The sequence below is a fragment of the Equus quagga genome, chromosome 1 (assembly GCF_021613505.1).
Source record: "Equus quagga isolate Etosha38 chromosome 1, UCLA_HA_Equagga_1.0, whole genome shotgun sequence".
In the NCBI taxonomy this organism is placed as follows: Eukaryota; Metazoa; Chordata; class Mammalia; order Perissodactyla; family Equidae; genus Equus; species Equus quagga.
This window is the reverse complement of record NC_060267.1, coordinates 146,845,689-146,871,737: the sequence shown is the minus strand read 5'-3', so window position 1 is coordinate 146,871,737 and position 26,049 is coordinate 146,845,689. Positions and strand designations below refer to the sequence as shown.

The 26,049-nt window shown below is 36.8% G+C and overlaps 1 protein-coding gene across 6 annotated transcripts in view; it reads left to right on the top strand.

The window, feature by feature from the left end:
• Window positions 1-26,049, top strand: part of GOLGA4 (golgin A4) — a 128,408-nt gene that overhangs the window by 11,738 nt on the left and 90,621 nt on the right. For 3 of the 6 annotated variants that reach the window (XM_046682473.1, XM_046682456.1, XM_046682465.1), the window contains exons 2-5: window positions 3,950-4,039; window positions 11,154-11,252; window positions 15,109-15,174; window positions 24,845-25,159. In XM_046682473.1, coding sequence (XP_046538429.1) covers window positions 3,950-4,039; window positions 11,154-11,252; window positions 15,109-15,174; window positions 24,845-25,159 — 570 coding nt within the window. The remainder of the gene's footprint in view (window positions 1-3,949; window positions 4,040-11,153; window positions 11,253-15,108; window positions 15,175-24,844; window positions 25,160-26,049) is intronic. The other 3 variants (XM_046682481.1, XM_046682499.1, XM_046682490.1) reach the window with 2 other exon arrangements.

Here is a 26,049-nt window from a genome sequence, read left to right as displayed (position 1 = left end):
GATTGGCAACAGTTGTTACCTCAGGTGCCAATCTTTGAGAAAAAAAGTCAACTGATTAGTAACCTTAAAATATGTGCAAAATCCCTTTTTCTGTGTGATGTAAGATAATCAAGAGAGATCTCATCATATTCACAGGGTGAGGGTCCTTTGGGGTCCTTTTGCTGTGTAATGTAAGATAATCAAGAGTGATCTCATCATATTCACAGGGTGAGGGTCCTTTGGGGTCATCTTAGAATTCTGCCTACCACAGTGACTAAAATGTTTTTCTTGTACTGAAATAGCGGCCTATGGTCAGTTAATAATCCATCAGTGGGCAATAAAAATATTAATTGTGAGCCTGGATATAGCCATCACGTTTCTTGACAAATAGCTTAGAAATCTATCTTCAGATTTCTCATGGCTATGAGAATTAATTAGACCAAATTTAACTTGAAAGAATCTAAATCCCTTTATATATACATTTTTTTCTTTCCTTCTTCTCCCCAAAGCCCCTCAATACATAGTTGTATATTCTAGCTGTAGGTCCCCCTGGTTGTGCTTTGTGGGATGCCGCCTCAGCATGGCCTGATGAGCAGTGCCGTGTCCGTGCCCAGGATCCGAACCGGCAAAACCTCAGGAACTCGGAGCACGCGAACTTAATCACTCGGCCACAGGGCCAGACCCCAAAAATCCCTTTATATTTATATATTTATGTAAAGTATAAAATTTATAAATTTATATATTTATTTATCCTTTATATTTTGAAGTGAGGATAGTGCATTAAAAATCCAGGAGCTTTGGATAAATGCTCAAGTACAGTTAATTTTGTATGCATGCTTTATATTTTATAGTCATATCCATTCCCTCATGTGATCCTTCCTCTTGCAGCTCCAGGGGAAGACCTACAAGCCGTCAGGCCAAGACTGGCCAGGTGGTACTACTTTTCTGAGGACAGTGTGTTTTAGGACCTATTCTTCAACTTTGTAGACCCCAATATTTGATTTTGCCAGTTTATCCAGAGCTGATGAGCCACTCACTTACTTATTAGGCTCATATGAGGCCAAAGTATAAAGACATAGTGAGAATTTTTAAAATTCACAGTGGGAGTATACTTTTCAAGTGGTTGGATGGTCACTCTAGGGTAGCCCTTTCCTGACATCTGGGCATTTGGAAAGCTGAATTAATAACCCAGAGATTTCTTGGAGGTGATAGAATCACAACAGAATGGGTAGGTCAGGAGCTGTTTTCTCTAGTCTAGTAGTGCTTTTCTAATAACTTTCCTAACTTTTTGCCTTCTCAATGGCCCTTTTATTAAAGGACATCTGACATAGAACCAGTTAAAATTAGATACAAATGGCACTCCTCCCCCTCATAGTGGCAAACTTTGAAGCATCTACAGCCTTTGAAACTGACATGGTTTGAAAGTTATGGCTGTGGGTGTGGGAAGGGTTTATTGAATTTCCTTCAACTTCAGTGAAAACTTTTTCTGAAGTGCTCTGAACATTTGTAATTTAGTCTCAGTCCTGGATAAACACTGTCCAATGACTGCACTTTGCTTTCCCATTTTCTAAGCACAATGTTGACTTCTAGTCATACATTTTCTAGACATTTAAAACGTTGATAAGGCTTCAGCTTTATTTCCCATTCAACCATTTTCTTATTTAAACTTTTAAGGCCTTACTCTTCCTATTTTATCTTGAATGGGAAAGGATATCTTATCCCTTAATGTATCTTCTACACGTAGCGAATTTAACCTATCACGTGGTCATTTTTCTTGTTCATCTTTTAGAAGGTATGTGTGTGTTGGAGTTCTTACTTGTAAGCAACAGAAGTCAGTCTATCTAGTTAAGCAGAAAAAGAATTTATTAAAGAATATTTGGTACCTTACAGAATTTCCAGGCAGGCCATACTGGGGGACTGTACTAATAAAAATGTTGCTTAGCACCAGCCTTGCATCTTCCACTGCACAGCTCATGTGCACAACTGCATGAAGCTCTGTCTCCATGCTCGCCAGATGATGAACTTTAATTTTGCATGCCTGTTTTCTCACATAACTCACTTGTGACTCACAGTCTCACATGGGTCTCTTCACTGATGGTGCTCACGTCACCTGCCCTAGATGAAAAGAAGACTGGGTTAGTGAATTTTCTGAGTTCTAACTTGTGGACTTGTAAGAGCTGTTTAGAAAAAAAAAAGTTATTAAACTTTTGTCATTCTTTTTGATGTTTTTCCCCCTCCTCCCAATTAAACTGTTGCTTTTGATTTCTACTTTTGACATAAAAATCTCTTTCCCATTCAGAGATTATAGAAATAGACTCTCAAATTTTCTTCTATATTTCAGTTTTTAAAAATCGTTTAAATCTTTAATATAGCTTAAATCTGAAGTAAGGATCTGATTGGTGTCTCTCCCCATATATGGATGGCCATTTGTCCCAACACCATTTATTGAACATCTATCTTGATTTGAAGTGTTTACACTTACTGTAACATAAATATGTGTGTGTGTGTATGTATATATATGTATAGATCGTGTGTATGTGTGTACACTATTCCTCATGACCTCTCTGTTCCAACCTAGCCACAGCAGTATGTGCCACCTTGATAGGTCAGAGTTCCATTTGTTCATTCATTCACTCAGTTATTTAACAAATGTTTATCAAATGCCTTTTATTTATGCAGAGCTGTGCAAACTACAAAAGGGTAAGACATCAACTTATTTCTGTGTGTAGATGAGTTCAGATTTATTTTGCTGTGGATGAGGGAGGGTCTCTTGAAGTTTTGGCTTTATACTTTCAGGACTGTTTTTACTTCACCTTAGAGTAGACCTCAAACTCCTATTTAAAATTTTGGGTCCTTTCTCCTGAGGTTTTTCTGCTGAGGATTATAGGAGTCAAGCTGTCCCACAGAACTAAACGGACTGGCACCTCAGTATCTAGCTGTGGTGTGCAAGGTAGGCTTAAAGCAAGGTCCTTGACTAGAGAGATGTTTACCTGTACATTTCATAGTATTGAATATTGGAGCTGGAGGGTACTTTAAAAGATTGAATTGACAACCTTACTTTTATTTTTATTTTTTCCTCCCTAAAGCCCCAGTACATTGTTGTATATCCTCGTTGTAAATCATTCTAGTTCTTCTATGTGGGATGCCACGACAACATGGCTTGATGAGCAGGGCATAGGTCTGTGCCCAGGAGCCAAAATGGCGAACCCCAGGCCGCCGAACTGGATCATGTGAACTTAACCACTTGGCTACGGGGCCAGCAACAACCTTATTTTATTTATTTATTTATGTACTTATTTATTTATTTATTCATTTATTTTTGCAGAAGATTAGCCCTGAGCTAACATCCGCCACCAGTCCTCCTCTTTTTGCTGAGGAAAATTGACCCTGAGCTAACATCTATGCTCATCTTCCTCTACTTTATATTTGGGCCGCCTGCCACAGCATGGCTTGATAAGTTGTGCGTAGGTCTGCACCCGGGATCCAAACCAGCGAACCCTGGGCTGCCAAAGGGGAGCCTGCAAACTTAACTGCTTCGCCATTGGCCTGGCCCACCTCCCTTATTTTTTTAAATGAACTTTTCATTTTGGAATAATTTTGATGTACAGGAAAATTACCAAGATAGTACAGAGTTTTCATATACTCCTCACCTGGTTTCAGTTTCCCCTAATATTGTGATCTTATGTTACTATCCCAACCTTATTTTATATGTGAGGACACATAGCTCTCAAAAAGTTAAGTTAGCTAAGATCATAGTTCTAGTTGACGGCAAAGTCAGACCAAGGACCCAGTAGGTAGCCTGGGTCTGCTAGATGATTATGTTTTAGTTATCTCTTTCTGTTTTTCATGTGTTTGCTCTTTTCCTATCTTTCTCTGGGTTCTTTGGGCATGGACTGAGAGAAGGACTACCCATACATAGCACACTACTTATTGTAGTCTTTCTAATTTGTGCAATAATTTTTTAACCTAGGCTTCCTCCAATTCTTCAACGCCCATAAGAACCAGGAGCAGGACATCTTCATTTACAGAGGAACTTGATGAAGGTACTCCCAATAGAGAGGTAAGTTTGGTGTTTCTTCTTTCATAAACCTTTCACAGGAAGATTATTAATCTAAAATGTAATGCTTCTACTGATAACAAAATGGGAAAGTATTTTGACAGGTCAATTATTTAATCCCTAGGTGTTGTTTTTATTAACAACATAATTATTCTTTTCTTTGGAAATCGTAATTAGGCTTTTTTTAAAGTATGTTTTCTTTGAGAATCTTAATTTGGCAGGATAATATACTTGGCCTTTAATATTTTCAGAGTAATTTGATAACAGTTTGTTCAATATAGCATCATATGGGGAAAAGTCCTATATTTTTAAGCTGGTGATTGGAAACTGTGAAGTAACATAATTGATTCCATATGTCTTGCAGCTGACACCATAGCTCAGATTAGATTTTTTCCACTTTTTTCTTTTCTTCCTGTGAAGTGTGACACAGATACAGAAAAGAGAGTAAACATAAATGCACAAATCAGTGATTTATTAGGAAGTGAATCCCCCTGTAACCACCATCCAGGTCAAAAAAAGGAACACTGCCAGATACTATAGTGTGCCCCGCTCCCCCCCGCCCCCCAAAGATTACTGTCATCCTGACGTTTTGGTATTTGCTTCTTCCCTTTTCTGTATAGTATTACTTAAGTATGCTTTCTCTTGTAAACATTATAGTTTAACATTTGGGTTGTCTCCAGTTTTTGGCTATTATAAATTATGCTGCTGCGAATATTATTGTACATTTCTTTTGGTACACATGTACCTGCATTTCTTTTGCTATGTACTTAGGAGTAGAATCACTGGGTCAGAGGATATATACATAGTTTTAACACTTTAGAGGATAATGCCCATTGTTTTTCAGAGTAGTTGTAGAATACTTCCTTTCCACCAGTTTATGAAAGTTGCTGTTGCTCTACATCTTTGCTAGTCTTTTTAATTTCAGCCATTCTAGTGGATGTGTAGTGTCCTTTTATTGTTTTAATTTGCATTTCTCTGATGGCTAATAAGATTGAGCATTTTTCATCTGTGTATTGGCTGTTTGATATCTTCTTTTGTGAAGTGCTTGTTTAAGTATCTTGCTCATTTTTCTTTGGTTTGTCCTTTTCTTATTGATTTGTAGTTCTTTTTATATAGTGTGGATAGGAGTGTTTTATTGGGTATATGCCTTGCAGATATTTTCTTCTACTCTATGGCTTGCCTTTTACTCTCTTAATAGTGTCCTTTGATGAATAGAGGTTCTTAGTTTTAATGTACTCCAATTTATCAATATTTTATTTTATGGTTGGTGTTTTTTGTTTCTTACTAAAGAATTCTGTTCTTAGCCTAAGAGTATTTTCCTGTTTTACTTTTCACATTTGGATCTGTGCTTCATTTGGAAATGATTTTTTTCAGTATGGTGTGACATAGGGATCAATTTTCCCCTCTCTATCGTGGCTATCCAGTTGTCCCCTTCTTTCCACACTGCTTTACTGTGCTACTTTTTTTTTTTTTTCAGAAATTAAGTGTTCATATTTGAATAGATCTGTTTCTGGGCTTTCTATTCTATTTCGTTCTTTGCTTTGTCTTTAATCCAGTGCCACACTGTCTTAATAACTATAGTTCTGTATCAGATCATGCCCTTAGTAGAGCAGGTCTTCCCTGTCTTAGTTTGGGCCAGTATAACAAAATTCCATAAACTGGGTGGCTTAAACAACAAACGTTTATTTCTCACAGTTCTGGAGGCTGGGCAGTCCAAGATCAAGGTGCCAGCAGATCTGATGTTTGATGAGGGCCGTCTTCCTGTTTTGCAGACAGCTATCTTCTCATTATGTCCTAGCATGGCCTTTCTTTGTGCATGCACCCAGGGAGAGAGGGATGGGTGGCAGGAGTTCGGGGGCAGCTCTCATGTCTCTATCTTTTTTTTTTTTTTTTGAGGAAGATTAGCCCTGAGCTAACGTCTGCTGCCAATCCTCCTCTTTTTGCTGAGGAAGACTGGTCCTGAGCTAACATCTTCCTCTACTTTATATGTGGGACGCCTACTACAGCATGGCTTGCCAGATGGTGCCGTGTCCGCACCCAGGATCCGAACCCGCGAACCCTGGGCCACTGAAGCAGAACATTCGAACTTAACCACTGCACCACGGGGCTGGCCCCTCTATCTCTTTTTATAAGGGCATTAACCCCATCATGAGGGCCCTACCGTCATGACCTTATCTAACTCTAATTACCTCCCAAAGGCTCCACCTCCAAATGACATCACATTGAGGGCTAGGGCTTCAACATGAATTTTGAGGGACACAAACATTCAGTCCATAGCACTCCTACCTTGTAAAAGTAGTTTTAAATCTTACTTTAATCTGGCTGCCTTTTATCACATTTTCCTGCCTATTGACCTGGCTAGAACCTCTATTACAATGTTGAACAGAAGTGGTGAGAGCAGGCATACTTGTCTCATTCCTCATCTTAGGGGGAAAGCATTTGGTCCTTTTGTCATTAAGTATGTTTGCTGTGGGTATTTAGTGGATCTCCTCTATCATGTTGAGGAAGTTCCCTTCCATTCCTAGTTTGTTGAGTGTTCTCATGAAGCAGTGTTGAATTTTGTCAAATGCTTTCTTTGCATCTATTAAGACGGACATGTGGTTTTGTCCTTTATTCTCTTGATATGGTGTTTTATATAAATTGGTTTGTGGATGTTAAACTAACCTTGCATACCTGGGATAAATTCTATTTGTTCATGGTGTATAGTCTTATATTACTGGCTTTGATTTGCTAGTATTTTGTTGAGGATTTTGTGTCTATATTCATAAGAGATGTTGGTCTGCAGTTTTATTTTTTTTATGATGTCTGTCAGGATAATATTGGCCTCATAAAATGAGTTATGAAGTGTTCCTTATGTTTTTTGGGAAGAGTTTGTGAAGATTAGTATTAATTCTTTAAATGTTTGGTATAATTTACCAATGAAACCATCTAATCCTGGGCTTTTCTTTTTCGGAAGTGATTTGATTACTAATTCAATCTCTTTACTTTTTATGGCTCTGTTGAGATTTTCTATTTCTTCCTGAGTCAGTTTTGGTAATTATGTCTTTCTAGGAATTTCTTTATGTCATCCAAGTTATTCAATTCGTTGGCATACAGTTGTTCATAATATTGCTTTATAATCCTTTTTCTTTCTGTAAATGCAGTAGTAATTTCCCCTCTTTCATTTCTGATATTAGTAAAATGAGCTTTCTTTCTTTTTCTTTTTTCTCTGTCAGTCAAACTGAAGATTTGTTGATTTTTGGAAAAGCAACTTTTGGTTCCACTTTCTTGTTGAGTGTGCTGAACATTCTCAGAATTGGATTGGCAGGCTGATCTTTGATGACTTATCTTTTCTTAAGTCTTAGGTTCCCTGGGACTTAGCAAAAATTCCATGAATCTGTATTGCTACTTTTCTGGTTTCCTGGCTTGATACCCTTTTTTTCCCATCTTTATATAGCCTTGGTCTTTTCAGTGGTGATTAGAGCTAGAGAAGGTTAGACACTTGGTCCTTTTTTGTTTAAAGACTTTTTGTGTAAAGAAGTAGCCATATAGACAAAATAGGGCCTAAAGTTGTAGTCTTGAATTTGATCAAAATGATTTAACCACAGTCTGTACTGCATATTTCCTCACCTGCGGCTACTGTAGACAGTTTTATTCTTGTGTCTTCTGCAGAGCATATTATCACAAATACTTCTTAAGGTATACAGCATTGCAAATAAGAATGGAATGAGTTTAATTGACCCAAAATAGTAAGTGTTGCCACTAACAGTTGTATATAACAGTGTCAAGGAAGATAGAAACAGGACCTCTTGTCTTCAAGGCAGAGAGGCTTATGCACTTGCGAAGGTACTAAACTTTTTAGGGTCTCTTCCTTAATAGGAGACACATTAATTCATTACACATAGCAGATGCTAGTGGATGCCTTAGGGCAGGCACTAGGACTTAATTTTCTCTTTGAACTCATGTTGAGAAGTACCGGGAGGGTTTTGTGCTATTAGAATTAGATTTAGTGCTTTAAGCCAAGGGCTAAAGTGGGGCTCCCAGCAGTGGTGAAAGGAGATTGTGAAAAAATCTTTGGCTAACTGCTGCCTAGATCTCTCTGTGGCCCTTTATGAGAAGCTGCTGTCCCTAGGGAGGCCTTGTGACCAAGAACTGAGCCAAACCTCACATTGGCTTAGTGACTGAGTCTGTGATAACCCCTGTATTGCCACAGGGCAGGAACCTCAAACCAAGGCCCAGGGAATCAGATTGACTACAAAGGAGGGATGAGCACAGAAGGAATGAGAAAGAGAATACCTTCCTCAAAATGAGCCTGTTTGGGCTGGCCCAATGGCATAGTGGTTGAGTTTGCATGCTCTGCTTTGATGGCCTGGAGTTCGTGGTTTGGATCCCAGGTGTGGACCTAAACAAGACTCATCAAGCCAACACCTGCGGTGTCCCACATACAAAATAGAGGAAGACTGGCACAGAGCTTAGCTCAGGGCCAATCTTCCTCACCAAAAAAAAAGAGCCTGTAATGAAAATTCTAAAACAAATGGTAAGAAGGCAGCCAATTTAAACAGGAATTTGGATATAAATTTACTCAAGGTGAAATTAATAGAGCAGTTTGGGAAAGACTTTAAAACAAGTATCTTCATTAAGGTAAATGAAGTAATAATTTCCTTAAAAAGAACAGAAAATTGTGGGAAGAAAACAGGCTAAAACAAAACTAGATTAGGCAGATATGAAAAAGAAAAAGAAATCCTAGAAATGAGAAAAAAATTGATATAAAAATGTAAATTGGAATAAAACTCAGACTGGTCCAAGTTTAAGGGAAAAGTAGAGAATTCAAAAAGAATACTGAGCAATCCCACCAAAAACACAGAGAGAGAGAGAGGTTAAGGGAAAAAAAATGAGAGTAAGAGAAATGGAGAATAGATTGACAGCTTTCAACACACATCTGATAGGAGTTACAGGTAGTCTTCTTGAATGTTCAGACGCATGAAACTTCAGTGTTAGTTCAACTGATGGCTTCAGTGAGGGACCACACAGAAGGGGTGAGTTAAATTCTTAGCAGACTTGGATTAGAATTTGAACAGTTTGAAAGAGATTGAGTTGAGATAGAATTTTGTTAAGAATATCTGAGAAGTGATTCTTGGGAGACTTTCACAGGCATAAGAAGCAAATGACAAGGATAAATGGAGAGAAAGGCTCCTTAGACTTTTTTATTTTTTAAAGATTGGCACCTGAGCTAACATCTGTTGCCGATCTTCTTTTTTTTCCCCCCTCTTCTTCTACTTCTCCCCAAAGCCCCCCAGTACATAGATGTATGTTCTAGTTGTAGATCCCTCTGGTTGTGCTGTGTGGGATGCCACCTCAGCGTGGCCTGATGAGCGGTGTCATGTCTGTGCCCAGGATCCGAACCAGTGAAACCCTGGCCCACTGAAGCAAAGCGTGCGAACTTAACCACTTGGCTACAGGGCCAGCCCTGCTCCTTAGGCTTTGAGGTAGCCGTCAATGGAAACTAATTTTGATATACATTGCTTTCAGTTGGGCTAGGGGCCAGAGTGTAAATTGTTAGTTTGTAGCGTCTTCTTTTGAAATGTTCGGTCAGTGTGTTTTTCTATACTGGGTATCAGCTTTTGTGTCTTTCTCTTAAAATTTCAAATATACTCTTAACTGTGAAATTTTAAATTATTTCCTTGTGTGGGCAAGAGTGACTTCATTTGAAAAATTAACTCTGAAAGCCTGAGAAGAGTGGATTTTTATAGGGTTTAACTTAAAATAACTTCCATTCAACGGGTGACCTTTCTGAGTTCCCAGGAGAGTAAGATTTTCAACAAGAGTAGAAACTTGGATAGGATGATTCCCTAGAGCCAGACAGGCATCTAGTATATTTTAGTACAGTACCAATACTAAATTTTAAGATTTAGTGTAAAGTCAGTCCTTGAATCCTACCCAAGGAGTACATGTTATTAACATAACAGAAACGCTTGAAGTATGTCCTAGCTATAGGATGGTCTCTAATGTAGGGCCAGGTGAAGAGTTAGTGAAGGCTCCAGTTAGTATCCATAACTCTACAGTACAAAGATGAAAAGTGTAAGTTCTTAAGCTTTTGCAGACATTTATTTTCTGATATAAGTTCTTTATTATATTATTTATATATAATACAATAACATACATTAACTACTAAGTTAATGCTTCAAAAGTTTCATTTCTTAAAGTTGTTATTTTGAAATAATCATAGATTCGCAGGAATTTACAAAATTTTTTTAGGGAAGCCCCATGTCCCCTTTGCTCAGTTTACCAAAGGTAACATCTTGTATAGCTATAGTACACCATCAACACAAGGAAATTGATGTTGGTAAACTCTGTGATGTCCACGGAGCTCATTCAGATTTCACCAGTTTTACATGCACTCATCTTGTGTGTGTGTAGTTCTGTGCAGTTTTATCACATGTGTGTATTTGTGTAACTTCCACCATCAACAGGTTCATTTTAATTATAATTTCTTATACATCTAATTCATGATTGTTAGTATTTTGGTATATAGTGTACAGTTTCTGAAAGAAAACTAGGCACAGAAGAGAATATGTATCAAAAGAACTAGTATAGTAGAAGCTGTCCTTAAAACTTATTATAAGTTTCAGTTTCAAAAGTTTCTTCTGTGCATACTGGATAAAACTATTTTTGTATGTAATTACAAATAAATGATTATTTAAAGTTTTGTATGTTTTATCCTCCCCATAAATTTCCATGCTGTCTATTTGAATGTATAAAAATGAATGGCTCAATATTTATATTATACTAAGGCTTTGTGTTCTTTACTATGTGCTGTTCTTACTGGTATAGCCTCTTATACCAAATTGCCAGACATGCTGGGTGCTGTGATGCCTGTTGCATATATCATTTGTATGCCATAAGCAAATTGTTTAAAGTTGGGCTTTGAGATCCTAAATAGCTCAACTCATCTCCATTGCTGATCTTTCCAAGCAACTTATTATTTCTATGGGTGGAGTGATGGTGGCAGTGGTGGTGCAAGGCCATTATAGTGTTGTGCATGCTGTGTGGTGAGAACACTTTGCGACATGCCCTTATGATTTGTTTTTCATCATTTGTTTTATTTTTATACCTCTGCTTATTACACTGAATGAGACAGCTACTAGCCGGGATGATAGCAGAGCCTGCTTTTCTCTCTGAGTATACTATCTTTGCTTTGGATTCCTCCAAACAGCCTAAAACACAGACAGACAGTGTGGTGAGTCCTTCCACCGCTTTCTGCGTTCCCTTTGTGGGGAAGCAAAGCAATTTGGTAATTCTAGAAGCAAATCTCATGTTGCTTGTCACTTACCATCTCTTAAAGCATCTTCACTGCCCTGTTGCTAACCCTGCTCTAAAAAAATCAGAGAGTAAATTGCTGAATTCTGATGGCTGGTGTGTTTTGTGGTAGCTTTTTAACAGCAATAAATAACACTGTTTTCATTAATGTAGTGAAGACTACCTTCTCGTGGTCTAAACTCTTAAAGTTTTCTCCCTAGGGAGCGTTTGCTCATTAACTAAAAAATGTGTGCCTTGCTAGAAATCTCTGTTCTACTGTAGGTAGGAGGCCAATATTTTGAGATATGACTCACATTTTTAGGAAAAAATGCATTGTATGTAAATCTATAATTAAACAACATTGAGTAGGTACATGGATTCCACTGTGACAAATAATTGCATCTTATTTTGGGAGAGTACCAGTCTTCTGTGTATTAAACATCTGAAAGGAAATCATCATCTCATTATTTTTCAACTGACTGAATTCATACAATTTTGAATCTCGTATATAACTTCACTTTGGGAAAGTGGACTTTTTTCCTAAAGTATTTAAGTTCTTAATTTAGCAAATTAAAACTTAGAGATGTTTGCTTGCCCAGTAAGGATAGCTTTTGGTGTTACATTGGACACTGACTGAACTAGCTAGGATTGAGCTTTTTTTAACCACTGAGAATTGGTTTAACTTACTAAGTAGCTGGTGATGAAATTAGAACATTTCTGTACTTAATCCATGCAGCCAGTAAAGACTTGGTCTGCATATGATCAGTAGAAATCCTAAATTACGTTCTAAAATTGGTTTTAGAGAGGAAAGCGGCTCAGAGTTCTAGTGATGCCTCAGCTTGGATCTGAGGGAAAGTGATCTCTCTTTGGTTCTGGCTATAAGTAACACCTCACTCTTTTCAAAACTGGTTTGAGAGGGAGGCAGGAGTCTCAGAGATAACTTACCAACTTACCTTAGAAACATAAAATGATATTGCTTTACACTTCATGTAGTAGTAATAGAGACTTAAAGAAAAGAAGAGCTGCTTCTCCACCCACTTCCATGAGTACATAAAATTAATTTATATTGAGTACCTATCCTGTTGTGAAATAATAATAATTTAAAAGTGGAGGCTAAAAGTCTTCACTAATGTTATTTTTGTTTAGATAAGAACTTATTTCTCTCATGTAACAAAGGGAAACCACAGCATGACCTATAGTAGAATAGAAATTTAGTGAGTGTCTCATTCATTACATTATGGATTCACCAGCCACTGACTTTTCCTTAATTCAGTTTTTTAAAAAATGCATCTCTATACCCCAAATTCTAAAAATTGCTATGTTTTTAGTGCTCAGCAGTCAATAAATACTTGAAAGATTGAGCAAAACATAATTGAAGACAAATCTGGCAGGGAACCTGTGTGTGCCTGTAAATTAAATACACTTTAGAAGAGTTTTCCTGTTATCTAAGAATTGTCTCCAGGAGAAGGTATTGGTGACTGTTGAGTATTGACATTTGTTGAGCTAATTCTCTAGGTTTCTCTCTGGGAGAACGCGTTCAGAAGTCTTCTAACACTGAAGGAAGTAACTGCATAAGGATTTAACAAGCATTTACTGAGCCTGTACTACCAGTCAGGCAAAATGTGAGGTCCTGGGGACCAAGATGAAAATGCAGAGTTCTTGCCCTCCAAGAGTTTATAGTTTAGTATGGGGAAAAAGATGTCAACATACACTTAAAATACAAAGGAATTAAGGCTTCATAGAAGAAAATACAGGCATAGGGAACGTGTTAGCCCTTCAGGCAAGCCATATGAAGCTTCATAAAAGAAGGGACATTTGGAAGTTGAAAGATAAATAGGAGTTTGCTGGGCAGAAGTGAAGAAGGTGTTACAGATAGTGACAAAATCTCTAATTTTGCTTCTAGATTCCTAATTTAAATTTACAGGGTAATGTAGGCCAATACTTTCCTTAGCTGTCATGAATTTATTTAGATATATGGTGTAGCACAGAAGTTGAAATATATATGCAAGGGGGAAAGTTTTTAAATGCTATGCTGTGTTTGTTTGATAGGGAGATATTTCAAATGATTGTAGAGTAGCTTATTAGTATGGACCACAATCATATATGTCAAGTAATTTACTTGAAATAGAATATGACCTCTCTTGCCACTTTTCTTTCTAACATAAATATTTTATGGAGCCTTTTCATTTCCTGTCTCCATAATTTAACTTCTTATTCCTTTTTAGTATATTGACTGGCTGAGAGACTTGTTGATCTCTATAAGGTGTGTTTTTTATTTTATAGTTTGTAGTGTAGTATGTTTGTTTTTAGGAAACATTAATTTTGATGCCACACAAATATATGCCATGTCTGCAACTTCTGATTCTTTGAAATGGCAGAGAACAGGAAGATAAAAGTTAATTCCTGTGTTCCCCCAACCTTTCTCCTCTATGTAACCTTAAGGAAATGTCTCAGACCGATAAAATTTGATTACTCTTTTTATATTAGAGGGAGAAGGTATTTAAATTTTTTTTTAGGGAAATATTCAAACATATTACAAAAGTGGAAATAGTAGTAAAAGGGGTATAAGAATTCTCCCTCCTTTCCCAATATCTATTTTCCAGTGTCAACAGTTAATAACTAGTGGCCATCTTATTTTATAACCATCCCCCTACACTTCCCTAACTATGCCACTACCATCCTCTCTGCACCTGTAGCTACCACCCCATCTCTCTTGGATTATTTGAAGCAAATTTCAGAAATCTTATTCCATCTAATATTTTGGTATATACATATTTCTAAAAGATAAAGACTAAAAATATGTAACCACAACATATTTATCACACCTAAAAATTAATAACTTCTTAGTATCAGATACCTAATGAGAGTTCAAAAATTTGAGAACACTTTTGCGAAAACTGTGTGCCTTCTCCACTTATATTTAAGAATAAGTAAGGTCGGATATTTGACCTTTTCTTGGTCAGCTGTAGAGGTGTAGGGGGGATGTGCTGTTTAACTACCAAGTTACTGAAACATAGTGGCCAGTGTTTTGTCAAATGCTTGTGTTTAAAACGTGGCAGTTATTTTATCATGAGCTACTTCTGTAGCTCTAGTTTTAGTTAGACACTTAGTGTATTATGAATGCAATGTAGAATTTTGAATCTCAAAGAATCTCATCCATAACCATAGAGCCTATGCCAGCATGATGTAATCAGTAGAATGCTTAACTTGGAGCATTTGTCATTCCAACAGAACAAAACAAAAAGATTTCACATGTGGAAGCAAATATTTTTTAATTATAAGTTTTTCTGACAATTGTAATAATTTCATTTAGACTACTGGCTTCAAATGAATGAAGCATTTTTATTTCTTGTTACCGAAATATTTTTCAGAGCTTAGCCCAAATAACTTTAATTTGAGTATTATTTGATTGTAGGAAACAATTGACAATACTTCTTTTTCTGGATGGTTTTCTATTTGAATGAGTTTTGTTATCAATCCCTGATGTTAATTTTGTCATGGGGGAAAAATGGAGGACATTATAATGGGGAGAGGTATGTGATTAGCTTAAAATAAAATTTTGCTGCATACTAATCTTTGCTATTTAGTTATATGTATCACAGCAAAATGAATTTTCTAAAATACTTATCATACTACTTTTGCCTTGCATGAAAACATTCTAATAAATGAACAATTACTAATTTTACTTAATAGATAAATGTATCTAATAGGTCTTGGTACTTGGCCTTTGTTCTTAACAGTTTTAATACTTTAATTTTCTGTTCTTTTTCTTTACAATGTTTCTTTCTTTTCCTTAGAATGCGTCTATCCAAGCCACGAAATCTTCCGATAGTGTTAATGAAAGTGAACCAAACACTTCTCAGGTCTGTTATTAATATTATTTTGAAAAATAGCAAGTCATTTTAGAGTATTGGTCAATCTATATTATTAGCATTGACTTTACATTGAAATGGTGATGTCCAAACATTTGATACAATGTGTATGGAAAATCCAAGTTTGTTGATGGTTTCTTGGAAAAAATTTTAAATGAAAGTGGTTCAGGTATATACACCAGTCATGTAAGAGTCCATTATTGCTCATTTAAAAAATTAGTGGCAGTGAAGAGAAAACTTTATGGAAAAAAGCAATCTGACTTTACAGTTGTAAAAGATTATGGAGGAGATCATATTGAAAGACATGTTGAGTTACATAATCTGGAAGGGGGATATGAAGGAAATGGAATTTCTTTTAAAGTTTGCTCTAATGGCGAGTATTTAGAGAATTTAGGTTATCTTTGATTTAAAAAAGCTATTTGTAGAGTGGGGCTCAAGTGACATTCTTTTGACTCCTTCCAAAAAAGAAAGAAAAAAATTCATTAAAAAAATTATAATGGTAGCAGTGTCTGAGATGAACATTTGTTTACTTTGGCTTTAGTGATTATTATTATTAACCTAGCTATTCTCAGCAGTCTCTAATGTAGATAATAACATTTCTAATTCTGTGAACCTGGAGCATGAATGTAGACAATTGATGAGCTAAATGATTTATGAACTAAATTTCGTAGACCAAACATTCTCAAGTATTGTTTAGCAAATGTATAAATTATAGCTTCCTGGACTCTATAAACAGGTTACCTGTGAGTTGAGATCCTCGTTCCTTTCAGGGAGGCTGGCCAGGTTCTGGGCATAGTCCAAGTCCCTGGACCTGTTGACTCTGGCCTTGAGCAGCATCCTCAATTAATCCGAAGTTGACTACAAATACATAATTTCTCATAAGTGCCATGAGGTAGGGATAAAATATTGGGAGGCATCGATCTAAATGGTACTGGACAGATCTAGTGATCTTTAAGGAATATTATTAAAGAATATTATTTGGAATCCTTATTTTCTTCTCTTAGAGAATAATCCAGAAAGACTAAATACAGTCATGAATGCAAAAACTAGAACGAATGATAACCAGCTTTATAACAAATTCAGGAGAGATTTAAGTTTTAGTTAAGGTGAAGAATGAACATGTGTGATACTCAGGAAGTAAGCTCACTAAAGGCTTTGAACTTTCTTTAAAAAAATATAGTTAAGGTGAAGAATGAACGTGTATGATATTCAGGAAGTAAGCCACTAAAGGCTTTGAACTTTCTTTAAAAAAATACAAATATTTTTCCCCCAAATAAAAAAATAATATTTATTGAGTGTTTACTGTATGTCAGGCACTGTTCAGCATTTTATATATATAAAATCTCATTTAATTCTCATAACAAGGACATGTCTTCACTCAGCCTGTTTACACATTTCTGACAAGTTGGTTGTTGGTTGTTCTTAGCAAATTAGGAACAATGTATATCCATGAAGAGGGTAGAATGCTTGCTATGGTTGGGCTTCCTCACAGCTGCAGGAAATCAGAGTTGACATCAAGGTAGAAGAGATGGTAAAAAGCAGGCCCAAGAGTTCATGAAGCATAGCGGCCTGTGACCCCCTTATTACTCGGTAGAACATCCTATGTAAGTCAATAGATTTTGGCACACAGTGTAATGATTGTAATCCATTAAAAAGGATTACTCCATTGTCCTTATTTAATAAGGCAGAAAAGTATCTATTTCAAAAAAAGTTCTGTTAAATACAGCTCCCTTTGAAATTGTTTAATGCTGTTCATAAAATTCATCTAATCAAAATGATTCTTCATCCATCTCTGAAAGAATGCAGCTAGCTGACAGTTTACCTCAAACAGACTTATAAAACCAAATATTTGAAAAAATTAGTATATGCCACCATGTAATAAGGAAAAATAGATTTCGCAAAGTAGGCATATTTGAGCATTTATCTTTATCTGAGAAACTGTAAAATAGTTTTATTGCTTCATAGTTTTAGTATTTTAGCAGTTTAGGACGAATCTAGGCTCTGGTGTTAACTCTCTTATTGTATAGGTGAAATATCAGGCATGAAATCTTAAATTTTTTGCCCAAGGACCAGTGGCTACTTATTGATAGTGCTGTGGGATTATCATAGATAGACACAAAACATCAGTCTATCTGGCTGTAATTTTTTGCCATGTATTGCCTCTGTTGAATTTATATGCTATTAAAACAAAATGAGACGTGAATGTCATTAAATTTAGTAGAGCAAACATAGGGTTTTAAATGACCATTCTCATAAAGCTGGAGATATCACTTCCCTGATTTCAAAATATACTACAAAGCTATAGTAACCAAAACAGCATGGTACTGCACAGAAACAGACTCACAGACCAATGGAACAGAATCAAGAGCCCAGAAATAAACCCACACATCTATGGTCAGCTAATTCTTGACAAGGGAGCCAAGAACATACAGTGGAGAAAGGAAAGTCTCTTCAATAAGTGGTGTTGGGAAAACTGGACAGCCACATGCAAAAGAATGAAAGCAGACCATTATCTTACAACATATGCAAAAATTAACTCAAAATGGATTAAAGACTGAATGTAAGACCTGAAACCATGAAACTTCTAGAAGAAAACATGGGCAGTATGCTCTTCGACATTGGTCTTAGCAGCATATTTTCAAATACTATGTCTAACTGGGCAAGGGAAACAGTAGAAAAAATAAACAAATGGGACTGCATCAAAGTAAAAAGCTTCTGCACAGCAAAGGAAATCATGAACAAAACAAAGACCTAACAATTGGAAGAAGAAATTTGCAAACCATGTATCTGATAAGGGGTTAATATCCCAAACATATAAAGAACTCATACATCTCAAAAAAAACCCTAGCAACGCAATTGAAAAATGGGCAAAAGATCTGAACAGACATTTCTCCAAAGAAGATATGCAGATGGCAGGCAGGCACATGAAAAGATCATTAACTATCAGGGAAATGCAAATCAAAACTACAATGAGTTATCACTTCACTCCTGTCAGAAAGGGTATACTTGACAAGACAAGAAATAGCAAGTATTGGAGAGGATGTGAAGAAAAGAGAACTCTGATACACTGCTGGTGGGAGTGCAAACTGGTGCAGCCAGTATGGAAAACAGTATGGAGATTCCTAAACAAATTAAGAATAGAACTACCATATGACCCAGCTATTCCACTGCTGGGTATTTATCCAAAGAACATGAAAACACTAATGAGTAAAGATAGATGCACCCCTATGTTCATTGCAGCATTATTCACAATAGCCAAGACTTGGAAGCAACCTAGGTGCCCATCAAGGGACGAATGGATAAAGAAGATGTGTTATATGTACACAATGGAATACTACTCAGCCATAAAAAGTGATGAAATCTGGCCATTTGTGACAACATGGATGGACCTTGAAGGTATTATGCTGGGTGAAATAAATCAGAAGGAGAAAGTCAAATGCTGTATGATCTCACTCATAAGTAACAGATAAAAACAACAACAAACAAACACACAGAAACAGAGATTCGAATGGTGGTTACCAGAGGGGAAGAGGGGAGTGAGGAGGGTGAAAGGGGTGATTAGGCACGTGTGTGGTGGAGATAGATTGTAATTAGTCTTTGGATGGTGAAGGTGATGTAATCTACACAGAAATTGAAATATAAAGATGTACACCTGAAATTTATATAATGTTATGAACCAATGTTACTGCAATAAAAAATTCATTTAATAAAATTTTTTTTAACAGGCTAAAAAAATGTCTGTTCTCTTATGCTGTTATTGTTTTCCTTAATTATGGGGAAAGTTCTTGTTTTGAAAATCGCTTATGAAATTTTTAATATAAGAGAAATTATAGTATTAAAATTGAATTTTACGGAGGCGGGCCCCATGGCCGAGTGGTTAAGTTCAAGCACCCCGGGGTTTTGCTGGTTCGGATCCTGGGCGCAGACGTGGCACTGCTCATCGGGCCACACTGACACCGCTCATTGGGCTGCACTGAGGCGGTGTCCCATATGCCACAACTGGAAGGACCCACAACTAAAAATATACAACTATGTACCGGGGGGCTTTTACGGAGAAAAAGGAAAAATAAAATCTTTAAAAAAAAATTGAATTTTGAATTTTTTGTTGCTGTTTTTTGAATACTGCTCCCTTTTCTTTTATTTTCAACAATTCATTACGAAAATTTTCAAACTACAGACAAGTTGAAAGAACTTTAAAGTGAATACTTGTATACCCACCACCTAGATTCTATCATTGATACTTTGCTATCTTTGCTTTATCACACTTTATCACAAATTTGTCCATCTATACATTCCTCTATCCGTTTACTTTTTTGACGCATTTCAGGATAAGTTGCAGGCCACAGTACCCTTCCCCCCTAGTGTTTCAGCATGTGTATCATTAGCTAGAGTTCAGTATTTGTATTTTCTTTTTTGAGGTAAATTTTACATAAAATGAAATATACAAACTTCGTGGACATTGACTGAGTTTTGACAAATGTGTATGCCAAACCCATGCAGAGATTATAGAACATTATCAACATCCCAGAAAGTTCCCTTATGGCCCTCCCTCCCAGAGACAAACTGTTAATTTTTTTCTACCATGCCATAGATTAGTTCTGCTTGTTTTGGAACTTTATATAAGTGGTCTCATAGAGTATGTACTCTTTTGTGGAAGCCTTCCTTCATTCAGCATGTTTTTGAAATTTCATCCATGTTTGTTGTGGTTATCAGTAGTTTGCTCCTTTTTATTGCTGAGTAGGATTCTTTTGAATGAATATTCTGTAGTTTATTCACATGTTAATGGACACGTGGGCTGTTTCCAGTTTTCGGCTATTATGAATAAAACTACTATGAACATTATTGTCAAAATCATCTTGTGCGTGTATGTTTTCATTTCTTCCTTTTTGCTTTTGAGTGTTATTGATTATATACTATTTGATGATTTCTAGAATAACATGCTGTATAGATAAAATGATGTATTTTGATACATATCCTTTTGACCATGCGTTGAGTGTCTAAATAACTCTCATTGGATCATCATCATCATATTGCCAGGTTAAGGTTTAGCTGAACAAATTTGTAAGAAGTACTTACCTTGTGGAAAGAACTGTGGCATGGCTACGGAGAGAGAGAGTGTAGATCCTGTTCTAAAAGAGCATACAGTCTGGAGTGGGGTGGTGTGTTTGCAGCAGATGTAATGATAGGAAAACTTATTTGGTGCTTACTACATATAAGACACTATTTTAAGTATTTTAAACATTTTCACTGGTTAAATCATCATAACAGTCCTACTAGGGAAGTACTATTATTTCCATTTACAGATGAGGGAATTGAAACACAGAAGTCTTACAGTTAGTAAGTGGTAAAGCTGAGATTCAAATCAGAGAGTTTGATTCAGAGTCTGTGTTCTTAACCACTGTGCTATGTTGTCTCTCATTATTCTGGGGCATAAACAATTCAGTTTTTGTTGCAGCATGTCAGTAGCTAATGGTGAGTCAGAATGCAATAAGGACTTCAGTAGTGGTCCTGGTAAAGTGCTTAGGCCATAAAGAAAGGTTATTTCTGATGGGTGAGATCTGTGGTTTCCGGAAGAGCTGTTTTTTGAAGGATGTCTCGAGTCCCGTATGCAGAAAAAGTATAGGCAGTGGTGCAGAGGCACACAGCAATGCATTTGTTCAGGGAACAGGAAGTTGTCTATTATGACTTAAGTTTTTGATGCACAGAAGGGTGAATTTACAGAGAAATGGGTTGTGGGAAGTTGGAACCTTGAATATAAGCCAAGGATTTTGAACTTTATATTAAATGGGAGTCCAATTTAAGAATTGGAATGAAATGATCTGAATTATGTTTTAGGAAGGCAATCCTGGTGACAGTGTGACAGGGGCAGATTGGTAGATAAGAGATTTGAGGCAAGAGAACAGAAGGCTGCTGCAGATATCCAGCTGATGGAGAGTAAAGGTCTGAACAAGAACAGAGTTGGGGAAATAAAAAGGAGGGATTAAAAACAAGGTAAAATGGGGAGACAGAAAAGAGTTAAAGGTAACTCTGATGTGTTAGTTTATTTCTACTTAATACATTTCTCCTTCTCTAACCCCCATCAGTCTTCTAAAAAATGAGTTATAAATCAATGAATGTCTGTGGTACCAGAAACCTGATAACAGTTGATGCCAGCAGGAGTTTAGTTTTCCACCCGTCAGAAGGTCTAGAGATAAGCATTTGTTAAGGATCCTTCTCCCTTTAGCTTCTTGTACCCCCACTCCCCTTCCCTTCCCCATTCTCACTGCTGCCTTTCACCCTCACAATTACAAGCTGGCCTCTAAGAATTACATTTCCCTTCTCGACAGGAGGAACGACTGAAGACAAGGACAAAAGGCATATTCCTTTTTATCAGGAAAATTATCTCTCTTCTAGAAGGTTCCATCCTGTAGATTTTAACTTATAATGTACATTATTGGCTGAATTTAGTCACATGGCCGACTCCTGGCTGAAATAGAGCCTGGGAAATGCTAATTAGAAGAACCTCTTTAATTGAAATGCAGTATAATGTAATATGATATGTCACAGTATAACATATATATATATACACACACACAGAAAAGTATGATATATTCATTATACAGTTTTCTGAATTTTCACAAACCAAATACACCTTTGTAACCAGCACCCCAAATTGAGAAAGAAATTAGCAGCACCCAGAAGCCCTTGTGCTCCCTTCCATTCCCTCCTCTCACCGCCAAGGGTAACCACTATCCTGGCTTCTAGCACTATAGGTTAATTTTGCCTGCTTTTGAACTTTATGTAAATGGAATCAAAAGTGGGTACTTGTTTGTCTCTGGCTTATTTTGCTCAGTTGTCTGAGATTCATCTGTATTCTTGCTTGTGGTTGTAAATCATTCATTCTCATTGCTGTCTAATATTCCATTGGTGAACACACTACAATTTATTTATCCATTCTTTTATTGATAGATATCAATAGCAGTTTCAAGTTTGGGACTATTTTGAATAATGCCGCTATGAACTGTCTAGTTTATATCTTTTGTTGAACATATTTACACATTTGTTTTGGGTATATACGTAGTAGTGAAATTGCTGGTTCAGAGAGCGTGTTTGTGTTTACTTTTAGTAAATACCAACAGTTTTTCAAAGTGGATTGCATCATATCCTCACCAGTACTTGGTATTTTCATTGTTTTAGTCATTCTGGTGGATGTATGGTAGTATCTCATGATGGCATTCATTTGTATTTGGGAAGGTGAATGTTTTTACCTGGATGTTTTGTTACACTGAACAAAACTGGGGTCTGGTGGAAAGCAAGAAGGGAAGATTGGATATTGAGTGATTAGCCAGTATTTATTAATAGTTTACCTTGGGCCGGTCATGGTTCTAAGTACTTCATGTGTATTAATGTATTGCTCCTCACAGCCACCCTCAGAGGCACAGAGAGGCTAAGTAAATTGCCCAAGGTCTGTTGCTAGTAAATGGTAGAAGTAAGACTTGAGCCCAAGAAGTCTGGCTTCATAGCCTGTGGTCTTAGTTCCTGTATCGTATAACTAGAAGAGTCTGCCACGTAAGCTTGTATATGACATTCTTATTTATAAGTTTGTTTTTGTGTTTTCTTTATTCTCCTTTCTCTAATAATGATATTGTTAATGTTTATTGAGTATTTGCTACATTGTAAGCACTTTGCATGTATTAACTCATTCAGTCCTTGTGGTATCCATATCAAGTGGGTGGTATTATTATTATCATCAGCATCATTATTATTTTTATCATCTCTGTTTTACAGAGGGGGAAACAAGACTAATGAGGTTAAGCAACTTGGTTAAGGTCATGTAGAACATAGTGCTGGAGTCAGGATTTGAACTTAGGCAGCCTTACTAGACAGCCTACAGGCTGAATCACTATACTCAAACATGTTACTCCTAAACATAGTAGATGTGGCAGTTATTAAGCTTGTTACCTTCTGCAAATATGTGTCTTTGACATCGTTCATTAGCTTCTTCTGGCTTACCCTAAAATAACAACTATTTCTGGTGTTACTCAAACTTGCTTCACTTGTTTGTCCTAGGGCAATTTACAAGAAGATTGTATGAACAGAAATACATGGGTCATAAGTAAAAATACTTTTTGCATGGGTCATAAGTGACTGGTAATGGAATATCAGTAAAGCGGTTCTTAAAGTTTTTGAGCATGAAGGTCCCGCCTCTTCCTTTATGCCTTCTCCACTCCTGCAATATAAAGGTAAAACTTGTACATTATGAAGAAAAATAGAAAGAACAGGAAAATATAAAAGTGAAAATAAAAATCACCTAAAATCTTACCACTCAGAACCACTCACTGTTAACTTTTGGTGTTTGTCCTTAATGACCTGGTTCTACATGTGTTTGTATAAACATGTAAACTGGAAAGTATGTTAATTATAGTCATGCACTGCATAATGACATTTTGGTTAACGATGGACCACATATATGATGGTGGTCCCATAAGATTAGTACCATAATATGAAGGGGCACGTATGTATGGTGACGGGAAAACTAGACTGTTGGTGGTGAACACGATGCAGTCTACACAAAAACTGAAAGATAATGTACACGTGAAATTTACAGTGTTTAAACCAATATGACCTCAATAAAATAATTAAAAAAAATTAGTACCATATTGCCTAGGTGTGTAGTAGGCTACACCATTTAGGTTTGTGTAAGTACACTCTACGATGTTCACACAATGATGAAATCACCTAACGACACATTTCTCAGAACGTATCCCTGTTGTTAAGCAATGTATGACTGTACTTTAAATCAAAAGATACTTCCTAAAACTCATTCTCATTAGTGCAAGTTAAATACTGACTACTGGAACAAAATAATACAGCTTAGAACAGTTTGTTGAATTAAGTTATATTTCATTGTTATTATTCAGATTAATGCGTTATTCAAATTAAGAGAACAGCGGCTCTTGCTTATCAGTAACATGGGACTTACTGATCTATGCAGAGGGTCTCTAGCTCGGACTTTTCAACTGTCCTCCGTGATTTTTTAATGCTATTTTTAGTCCCAGTAGACAGAATGGTAAGTAGAGCCGAGTTAGATGTCACCAGTCAGCTCTGCCTGGCATTCTCTTATTGAACAAAATGGGCTTGTTACACATTACCCTCCCTCTACCTCCATTCCCGTCTTTTGTTGAGAAGAGTGATCAGGAATCAGCGCCTCCATAAAGACTCCAGATAAAGCCTGTTTGATTTCAGCCACACACTTCACACTTTACAGTATATACCCATATTTTAGGCAGTGGGGATATACAGGTGATACAGATGGTCACTGCCTCCAAGGATCTTACGGTTTAGTGGACGAGTCCTCACAGCATGCCTGTGAGATCAGCTGGGAAGGAGATTCCTTCTTTTTTACAGATGTGCAAAATGAAGGGAAGTGACTCAATGAAGCTCATTCCACTGCTCGGTGACAGACCTGGGACCTACACCCCTGTCCTCTGACTTCGGGTGCAGAGCTTTTTCAGAAATAACCAGGTGTCTCTTGTTTTTCAGCAAACAATGTATTATGTAAAATGTCAGGAATATAAATTAAATTTATTAGAGCTTTTAATAGATTATTGCTTTTAATAGGGAATAATAGAAATCTAAATATGTATTTTAACCCAAATGTTCTGTTGGGTTTTGGTTGCAGTCAGGTGACACACAGTCTTTTGCACAGAAGCTCCAGCTCCGGGTGCCTTCCATGGAATCTTTGTTTCGAAGTCCAATAAAGGAATCTCTATTCCGATCTTCTTCTAAAGAGTCCTTGGTACGAACATCTTCCAGAGAGTCCCTGAATCGACTTGACCTAGACTCTTCTGCTGCCACCTTTGATCCACCCTCTGATATGGAGAGCGAGGCTGAAGACTCACTGGGGAATTTAGACAGTCTCAACAAAGAACAGTTGATTCAGTGGTTGCGAAGAATGGAACGAAGATTGAATAGCTACAAAGGCAAATGTTCTGAGGTAAGATCATGACTTTTTTGCCTACATGAAAACTTCTTCCCTTTGTTCTCTAATTCATACTACTTTATGGCTTTTACTCCTGTGGTTGGGTAAACTGTTGATTCCCTAGATAGGTTGGTTGCTAATGGTGGGTAATCTGTGGTAATATGTATTTAAAGAATATCAGTGTCACAGAGACCCTTGACAAGATTCTTAGTAGTTTTGGAGAAGATTGTTATCTGTAGCCTTCTGGTTCTCACATTCTTTGCCCCTTTCCTTTCCCAGCTCCTCTCTCCAAGGTCTCTTGGACATCCAGTACAGGCTTCACTGTCTTTTCTCCTCAAATCCCGTCCCTTGTTCATCTTCTAAGTGCTGTGGCTCCAAAATGACCACTTTCTGCCAACCAAATTCCCATTATTACTGACCCCAATTATGTTTTAGGGAGTCTGATTTTCTGACACATTTGGTTCACTCTCATTGTACCTACATTTAAACCTTGCCTCAAATGAATCTTTTAACTGCTAAACCTCTTGAGGATGACACTCCTTGTCTGGTCTAAGAGAGGAAGAAAGTAGTGCTGCTCCATTTCTCTTTTCCATCCTTCAGGAACATAGCACCTTCCCTTTGGGCTGAACTGTATTAGTTTCTCTCCTGGTCCTATGCAGTTAAAACAATTCTTCGTCAGGAAAGCCTTTCTGGAGCAAGTTGCCCATGGCTTTTTTTTTTTTTTTTTTTAAACAAATGTGTAATGTTTTATTGTCTCAATAGTTTGTAATTCAGCATTATAGTTAATTTTAATTAATGGATAATAAAGTTCAAGGTTAGGAAATAAAGTAGCCACAACTTCTATTTCCAGTTATGGCCACAATATGGGTAGCTTTATGCTGCAGCCAAAAACAACACAAAAAACC